The 9,652-nt window shown below is 53.3% G+C and overlaps 1 protein-coding gene across 1 annotated transcript; it reads right to left on the reverse strand.

Moving 5' to 3' along the window:
• Positions 1-7,164: 7,164 nt before the first annotated feature.
• Positions 7,165-8,202, reverse strand: LOC132418512 (melanoma-associated antigen B4-like). Its single transcript, XM_060002414.1, has one exon. It carries the CDS (start codon positions 8,200-8,202, stop codon positions 7,165-7,167), a length of 1,038 nt encoding a protein of 345 aa, XP_059858397.1.
• Between the last annotated feature and the right edge of the window lie 1,450 nt (positions 8,203-9,652).

Here is a 9,652-nt window from a genome sequence, read left to right on the forward strand (position 1 = left end):
GTTATTTTGGTTATATACCTAGGAATGGAATTGCTGGGTCATACGGTAATTCTTGGTTTAAATTTGAGGACCTACCAAACTGTTTTCCAAAGAGGCTGAACCATTTGACATTCTTACCAGCAATGTATGAGGGATCCAATTTCTTCATATCCTCGCAAACACTTGTTATTTTCCATTTTTATAACCAACCTAGTGAAATGGTATCCCACTCTGTCTTTTTTGTATACGTTTCCCTAGTGACTAATGATATTGAGCATCTTTTCATGTACTGTTTGGCCACTGGTATACCCTCTTTGTAGAAATGTCTATTCAGGTCCTCATCTCCAACTTATGAGGGAGGCTTTGGATATTGACCTCCTAGGTAAGCTCACTCATTGGTGTATTTATTCAGAGGCCAGTCTCAACACACCATTAACAGATTCCAGAGTTGGACTTGAGGGCACACTGGGGAAGTCTCAGGAGAAAGGAGCTCTAACGTGGGAAAGTGCTGGAGCTGAACACACGTGCTGGGACCAGGGCAGTGAGCTTTCAAGGAACCCTGGCGCGAGGGGCAGGAGGACTCTAGATAAATGAAGCCCACAGACAATCCCCAAATTACGGTTTATTCTTGTATTAACCTTCCTTCATCAGGACTGTTTATAGTCCTTTGGCTACAGGGCTTTTTGTTTGCTTGCTTGCTTTTTATTTTTTAAATTGCCTGAAATACAGTTTGAAGTAGTGAGGAGACAAGTGAATTAAAGGATACTAGGTCTCCCTCAGGCCGGGAAGAGTGGAACAGTGTGGCCTCTAGACGAATTCAGACCAAGGGTCTATTCCCAGCTCTGTCACAAGTCTTGTGAACTTGAGAAAATTGCAAGTTCATCATCTGCAAAGTGAGTCTGATAAGCCCTATCTTGTAGAGCTGTTGTAATATACGTGATGTTTGTAAAGCACTTGCAACAATGGTCTTTCAAGAATGGCATTTATTACTACGATAACTATGACCCCAGACCATAATTCCAACTCTTTGGGATTTTTTTCTTTAATCTCATGAGATGTCAGAAAATACGATACGCAGCACCTTTGGAACGAACAAAACTGCTTAGACCGTGAAACTATGTAAAACTTCCCCATTTGTAAATATGTCATTTGAGTGTAGAGGAATCTCTCCCAGCTGGATGCTACTCGGAGGTTCTAGAATTTGCGTCAAGGACCAACAACTTCCCTCCCAGGTGCCTTTTCATCCAAACCACCCCTAGTTTCATTATAATTTCACCACCACCAAAAATTGTAGCCTTCCTTTGGAGTTCCCCAGATTACACTTAAGGTAAGTAGTAGAACATCCCTTTAAGGGAGTGGCCTCTGGCCCTTTGACCCCAGTGCAAAGAGTGCTATCACAGTGGCTTCTTGACATCTCACTTCAAGGAAGTATCATCCTTGTTTCTCAGAAACTCCCTGGAGGCGATGGGATTAAAACACCTAGTTTGTGCACTGTGTTCACCTGCACTGGGACAGGAACGCGGAAGCCATTTTATTCCTGCCCCGGGTGGAGATTCTCTCTGTTTTACCCACAGTCGCAAAGTAAAAATTCAGGGTAAGCTTCCATTCCAGTCTTGAGTCTGTCAACTCTGAGGCCCACCATCTAAGGGTCCCACCCTCCCCCACCACAATTCACTCGGCCTCATTTAGCCCACCATCCCGCCTAACTTAAAATCACCTCCTCAAGGGAACTGCAGTGTCCCAAAGCTCCAGACTTCCTTGCTTCAGAGCATTTACACTTGACTGCTCTCGTCTGGAACCTCCTCTCTTTCTCACCCCTTGTTGTAACTTGCCATTTATTTAGGTCTCAGAGTGTGTCTCACCATCTTGACGTGGCAGCAGCTCCTAGGCTCCGAAGGTCTATGGACAGTGGCTCAGTCTTCTTTTTCTTCCCATCCCCAGTTGTGCCACGGAGCCTTCCAAAGAGTAGCTGCTCAATTAATGGTTGGGAATAAGAGTGGCAACGATAAGGATGTCTACTTTATTATTGTTTAATTTCTCTCACAATCTTGAGTAATCTAAGAAAACATCTTTCAGGTTTACAAAAAGAAGCACTAAAAGAATAAAACAAACCAAAAATGTACCACCATGTACGCTTTTTCTTTTCTTTTTTTTACTTGACCCACATGATTTTACTGCCGAGTCTATTCACAGTTCCATGGAAATCCCTCTTCCATTGCTGTGTTTTCTTGTTCTAGGTCATAAAAAAAAAAATGGAAGGTTTCTAAATTTGTTTTATGAAATATGAAAACTTTAACTTGTACCTGATAAAAGTAATGAATATGCGATCCATACTGTCACCGGCAGAATGGCGATTTCCTGGGCTCTTGCCCTCCCAAAGAGGAAGAATTCAGTCGAGAGGCGTAGAGCAGTTTTAAGCAGCAAGAGTTCAGTTAAGCAGAGCAAAGGTACGCTCCCGAGAAAGCAGGAGAGCGGGCTGTCTGGAAACCAGAAGCAGCCCCGCGATGGGGTAGGGCTGTGTTTTGTAGAGTGGTGGTCCCTCCCTGTGTCCTGTGTTATTTGACTGACAAATCGATCGACAGCTTTAGGCTATATAACTTTCCTGCTAGTATGCAGGCACTTACCCATAAGCACCCAAGCAGAACCCATGGGGTGGGGCGGGGAAGCAAAAGCCGCAATGCTAAGTTATTACAAGTGAGGCGTAATGAACCCTGGGGTACCTTGAGTCACCTTGTAGGTCTTGGTGCGCCTGCGTCAACCTGTGCTGGCGGTTTTGTCTTGCTTGGTCCTGGTACGGCTGGAATCCGAGCAGTGGTCCTTGACCACGAGAGGGAGGATCTCTGGGCATGCTGCAACCACCAGTGTCCAGGTAGGGGAGGGAAAGGCGAACCGTCCAGGATGGGGCAGGCCCGCTCGTGTGTGACTCGCTCTCCTCACCTTGGCTCTGGGCACCCTCTTCAGATCCTGGGCATGAAACCCCTGCATCACGAGAGCTCGTGGCTGGGGCTCCCGGAGGCTCCTGGCGAGTGCCAGCAGCAGGGGAGCTCGGGGGAGTACCCCGAGAAACAGAAGCGGGGAAGGAGGGCGACTCTTCTATCTCTTCTGCCGCCTCCGCTGCCTAAGTGGCCTGGGCACCCTTGAGACTCTGAGTCTGCCCCCGGGCCTGGTGGTGTTTCTCGCGGGCACGGCGCTTGCTCTTCCGGCCCCGAGGCATGATGACACAGGTCAGGGCCAGCAGGCGGGAGTGTGGGCAGGAAGGCAGGCAACGAGGGCACCTGGGGGAGGGACAAGGAGATGCTGTGAGCACCCTCAGCGGGGAGATTCCTCCCTGGCTTTAACCAAGGCCGCCTCTGCAGGGTCCTTGAGGGCACTGCCCGAGGACCCACAGGGCTCCTGTTCTCCTGCTCAGCCTGTCCCCTGAGACCCCTGTGGCAGACGGTAGAGTGAGCCTTGGGCTACAGGCTGCCAGCCTACCTGAGTGTCACTGGGCTGACAGAAGGGGCTGCCAGTGGGACCTTCCGTGTCCTAGGGCGGGGAGTCTGCTCAGTTCATCTTCAGGATCTTTAGGTGGACGGCAGCCAGGGCCTGGGCTTCCTCCCCTCCTTTGCTCTGCCGTTGACACCTCAGTGGTCCCGGGGACCCATGAGGAGGAAGTGAGTGGTGGCCCAGCTCACCGGCCTGACGGGGGGAGCACAGTGCTGACAGCTCTGTGGAGTCCTTTCTATCCTGGGATCACTGGGTCCTCAGTCCCTATTCAGTGCTCTCAGCTGGCTTCACGTAGGGCCTGGGACCCACCCTTCTGCCCTCTGATGGCTTTACCTTCAGGCTAAGGGTCTCACCTCCCTTAGACCTGATGTAAAGGAGCCTCGGCCCGACTGCCCTGTCCTGAGCCTTCAAGTGCTGAAAGCAGGGGCAAGGCTAGACTCTTTGTCGTCCCCACAGCTCAGCGGGTGGGGCATGTTCCCCTTAGTCGTCACTCAGGGTTCTCAGTTTGACTCCTGGGAAGGCCTGTGGCTCCTGTCTCTTTACCTGAGGACATGTGCTCATAGAAAGGCCCACTGCTCTCTGAGAGCGAACAGAAGAAAGTGAGGGTAGCCTGATGTCCCACGTCTACCTGTGGTCTCTGAAGGCAGGAAGCTGGGGCCCGCAGATCCAGGCCTTGTTATGCTTGGCCGCGCCGGTCCTCACTCAGGCTCTTCCTCAGTTTGCCTCCTGGGAAGACCTATATTTCTCCCTCTCTTCACCTATTACCGTCCCCACTTCTCTGCCACCCTGGGAGGAGTTAAGGGTTGCCTCTGCTCGGCCTGACATCTCTCCAGGCGTCTCCCAGGACTGACAGCAGGGGAGAGATGATGTGCTGCCCCCATTGTTATGGTTTTCATGCTCCACTCCAGCCTTAGGTCCTCACGCCAACTCCTAGCACAACCTGGAAATTTCCCCTGTGCTGAGTCACCAGCCTCGGAGCAAAGTCCTCACCACCCTGAGCCCCCAGAAGTAGAAGTCAGAGTAGGCCACGTGCAGCCACAGCTATTTCTGTGGGGCTTCTGAGGACTAACACAGAGGGCAAGATTCCCCGGGCTCCGCTCTTCTGGGGTTTGTGACCTCAATAGTCCTCACTCTGTCAGGATCTGGGACTCTCCCCTCTACCGACCTGAGTCCTCCCGAGCCGGAGGCAAGTGGGTGACACATGGAACTACCCCTGCCTGGGGCTTCCCCGGGCCGAAAGGGTGGTGGGGCTATGTGTTTGTTCCTCTCTCTTTTCGGTTGTGCGTTCCCCTTGGTCCTCACTCGGAGTCCTTACGCTGGCTCTTCCCGTGACCTAGAGAGGCCTGTGCTCTCATACTACAGCCTTTACTTCCCTGAGACCACCTAGGAGGATGTGAGGGTTGCCTCACGTGGGCATGACTGCCTGTGGTCACTCCTGGCCGACAGTAAGGGAGGGATTCTGTGGCGTCCCCGCTTTTATGATTTGGGTGGTTCCCTCAGTCCTCATGGTCCTCTGCTCTACTCTTGGCATGACCTGGAATTCCTCCCTGTGCTCTCCTGAGGCTGGCCCCTGGGACCAAGTGCCTCATCTCCCTGAGACGCTCTAAAAGGAAAGGCGTGGGGCGCATCATGCCAACATTCCTGGATTTGCCGAGGGGAGGTATCCAGTGGCAGGGCTCTGCTCTAGGTGGAGTCCCTTTATCCTCATTTAGAGTCACTAGATTTCCAGTCTCTACTGAGTGAGGCTGTTCCCCATAGACCAAGGCCCTCGCCTCCCCGAGACCACCCCCAGTGGAAAGAGGGGGCAGGTCAGCCAGAAAGCTTTGTCCTGGGCCTCCTGGGGCTGACCTCAGGGGCGGGACTCTGCATTCTCCTCTGTTCTGGAGTGAGTGGTCCTCTTGCTCCTCATTCAGGGTCCTCATCGTGATGCCTGACCAGACCCAGGACTCCAGCCTCCACTCCCCTGAAGGTGTGCTCCTCAGCACAAAGGCATTACCTTCTTGGGAATTCTGAATTGGAAGTCAGGATGAACCAGATCTGTCCAAAGCTGTTGGGGTCTTCTGAGGAGCAGGACTTTACAAGGCCCCACTCTTCTGGAGTCAGTGGCCCCTCAGTCCTAACTCAGGTTTCTTACCTTGACTTCAGGTAGCATATGGGACTCCACCCTCCCTACTGTCTGTCTGCCAGCCTCAGGCCAAGGCTTTCACCTTCCTGAGACACCAGAAGGGGAGATAAGAGACCTATTCCCTGGCTACCCTTGCCGGGGGCCTCTGTGTGGTCCCCTTTGTTATGGGGAGTCCACTCATCGGCACCCAGTGTCCTCACCCTGAAGCAAATTAAGGCCTGTTAGGATCTCCTACTTGGGCAGAATTGGAGATGCTGCCACAAGACCAAGGAACTCACCTCCCTGAGAACCTCTCCACCCTTGCCCCGGAGGAAAAGAAGGGGTACCTTCAGACAGGCAGCTCTGCGCATGGCCACACAAGGGAGAAAGCAGGGTAGACTTTGTGGGGCCCCCTTCTGTTCTAAGGTCCTCACCTTGAGTAACTATCAGAGGCTGGGACTCCTCCCTCCCCTGACCTGAGGACACAGCTCTTAAACCAAGGCTTTTATGTCCCTGAGAAACTTGAAGAGTAAAGGAGGAGATGCTGATCTTTTCAGGGTATCTGACATTGCATATGTGGAAGACCCCATTGTCACCAAAAATTTTTCTTTTTATTCATACCATTCACTTATGCAGCGTTATTGTTACTGTATTCCAAAACAGTGCTTTGGGAACAGGGCCCCTTTTATCCCATGAGATACATTTTGGAGTGGTGAGAAGAAAAATGAATTAAAAGACGTAAGGTCTGGCTTAGGCTGGGAGGAGTGGAAGAGTGTAGGCTCTAGACTATTCCAGACCAGGGGACTAGACCCAGCAAGGTCACTTAATCAGTCTTGTGAACTTGAGACACCTGCAAGTTACTCACCTGTAAAGGGAGTCTGCTAAATCCTATCCTGCGTGAATGTTGGAATGTTATGTACTACATGTAAAGCAGTGGCATACTCATTAAGCAATATTGGGTTTTTGATGAATGGCAGTTATGATATGATTATCATGAACCCCAAAGTACCACCCTCCCATCAGAATTTATTTTTAATCCAGTAGGTAGCAGAGAATATGCAGTGCACTAGGGCAAAAGAAACAAATACTCACAAATGAGCTAAATCAAAGTATCTTTTATTTCTACCAAAAGAAAGTTTAAACGAAGTAAGGCAAACCACGAGTTAAATGGCTTTTACTCTGTGTTTTCTCCATTTTTTGTTCCTAAATATTTTCTGTGGTCGCCTTTCACATTTCCATGAAAATCTCTATTGCAGTGCCATGTTTTCTACTTCTGGATCATACAGAAAATATAGATGGTTTGTGAATTCCTTTTACATATACCAAAACTGTAACTTTAGAACTCTTTAAACAGCAGTAAATATGCAAGCAATGGTCATTCACGAATTCCTATTCTTAAGAAAACACACTATTAGAAGAAAAAAACATTTGAAAAAACCTAAATCAATCAATAATATATAGAAGTTACTAGTTTAAAACAGGAAGATAAATAAGATCTATACTTTGTTCCCTCCACCCCTACTACTCTGCACTATTTAGGAGCCTGACTGCTTTCTTCCAAAACAAAGTGAGCTAACTGCCCGCGGCCTCCCTCGCTACATGTGGGAGGAGCTGCGGGCCTTGGCCTTGGAAGGGGCTCTGCCCTCTGCAACAGCTGCAGCCCTGGCCGCGGCTGTCTCTTCCTCATCTTTCAGAGCCTCCTCATAGAGATCTGGTAAGGCACTGGGGACGGTACCGATGATCTTGGCCAAAAACTCGAGCACTTTCATCTTGCTGGTTTCAGCGTGGGCTCTCGGGCCCCACAGGAACTCATAGCGCGTAGGATCGCTGCCGGGCACCTGGCGGTACGTCAGGTACTTCTGCTTCACGAAATCTTTGCTGATGAGCCTCCTGGGATCCCCGAAGATCAAGTGCCTCCTCCCAGCATGGTAACCCAACGCATTGAGGAATTTCCAGAGCTCCTCTTCGGTGGCACGGTTGCCCTTCATGAAGATCGCGCCCAGGACAGTCATCAGGAGGCCGGACGTGGGCATCCTGAACTCATCACCCGGACTTGCATCACTGGGGAGGACCATCTTGCTGATGAGGGCGTAGGAGTGACTGCTGGGGTCGACTTCCTTCAGCTCGAGGCCAAAGACAGCCTCCATGATATTAGAGGCTCTGCTGAGGATCTGAGGGAAGTGCTTCTTGTACTTCTTGTTGAGAGTCTTCAGCAGTGCTGCCTGCAGGATGGGCTCCTTCGTTATGTACTTCTCCAGCAGGATCTCCACGAACATTGTGGACTTCCTTCTCAGAGGATCTCTGCAACTGCTGCGAACGGAAGGTGCTGCCTGGGAGGTACCTGCACTTTTCTCATCTTGGCTCTGGGCACCCTCTTCAGATCCTGGGCATGAAACTCCTTCATCATGAGAGGTAGTGGCTGGGGCTCCCTGAGGCTCCTGGTGAGTGCCAGCAGCAGGGGAGCTCGGGGAAGTATCCCGAGAAACAGAAGCGGGGGAAGACGGCGACTCTTGTATCTCTTCTGCCGCCGCCGCCTCTTCAGTGGCCTGGGCACCCTTGAGACTCTGAGTCTCCCCCCGGGCCTGGTGGCGTTTCTTGCAGCCATGGCGCTTGTTCCTCCGGCGCCGAGGCATGATGACACAGGTCAGGGCCAGCAGGCGGGAGTGTGCGCAGGAAGGCAGGCAACGAGGGCACCTGGGGGAGGGACAAGGAGATGCTGTGAGCACCTTCAGCGGGGAGATTCCTCCCTGGCTTTAACCAAGGCCGCCTCTGCAGGGTCCTGGAGGGCACTGCCCGAGGACCCACAGGGCTCCTGTTCTCGTGCTCAGCCTGTCCCCTGAGACCTCTGTGGAGGACAGTAGAGTGAGCCTTGGGGCACAGCCAGCCAGCCCTGCCTGGGCGGTACGGGGGTGACAGTGGGGGCTGGCAGGGGAGGTAGGTCCCCACGGTTCCCATTCAGAGTCCGGATGATGGTTGTTGGCAAGACTCCCCCACCCCCCCACCCCCTCCCCTCTGCTGCTCTGAAGTTGACACCACCATCTTCCATGACACCCAGGAGGAGGAAAGGCGGGAGCGTTCAGCCCACCACCGAAGGGTCCTGGGACCCTCCGTTCTGCTGCCTGGTGGCTGCCCCTTCAGAACAAAGCTCTAACCTCCCTCGGACCTGGCAGAGGAAATTACGGGCGGTCTCAGCCTGAACCTGGCAGAGGAAATTACGGGCAGTCTCAGCCTGACAGTCCTTTCTTGGGAGTCTAAGGGTTGACAGGAGGGGACGGGCCATATTCTCTCTTGTCCCTTCTCTTCGGGGTGGGTGACTCCCTCAGTCCTCACTCGGGGTCCTCCCTGGACGGCCGGTGCAGCCTGGAGCTCCTCTCTTGCCCCGAGGGCCATCTGCTCGCACCAGTGCCGGCACCTCCTTGAGTCTCATTCGGAGGCGGGGAGGGTGACCACGCGGCCGCACGTGGCAGAGTTTTACCAGGCCTGCAGCGTGCGGCAGACAGGGCGAGGCCCTGTGGCTGGCGGCCCCACTGGCCCTCACTCAAGGGCTTGGGCTGACTCTTGGGAGTGCTTAGGACGCGCCTTCTGCTGGCCTGCACCTCCCCTCTCAGACAGCAGCCCTCCCTCCTCCGTGTGTGGCCAGAAGGAAGCGGCTGACAACAGGGGAGGGGTTCTGAGGTGCCCTTGCGACGGGGAGGACGGTCCTCGCCCTGACTCCTCCCGTGCCCTGGAAATCCTCCCTCTGCTGACCTGCGGCCAGCCCCTCAGGACAAGGCCCTTCCTCCCTGGGCCTCCCGCGTCTGTCCGTCCGTCCGCGTTCGCACTGAGGGAGCCCCTCAGTCTGTAGACCTGCCCGGAGGCTCCCGGGCCGACGTCAGGGGCGGGGTCCACGTGGCCGCCATTCTGGGGTGTGGAGCCCTGCGGTCCCCACGAGGGTCCCGTCCTTCACTCCACAGGGCCTGGGGCGCTCCCTCTACTGAGCTGAGCCAGGGTCCACCAGCCTCAGAGCGAGGCCTTCGTTGCCCGAGACCCCGCGGGGGAAGCGGATGGACTTTGGGCCTAACAGCCAGGCCCGAGCCTCTGGGG

Source organism: Delphinus delphis, chromosome X (assembly GCF_949987515.2).
Source record: "Delphinus delphis chromosome X, mDelDel1.2, whole genome shotgun sequence".
NCBI lineage: Eukaryota > Metazoa > Chordata > Mammalia > Artiodactyla > Delphinidae > Delphinus > Delphinus delphis.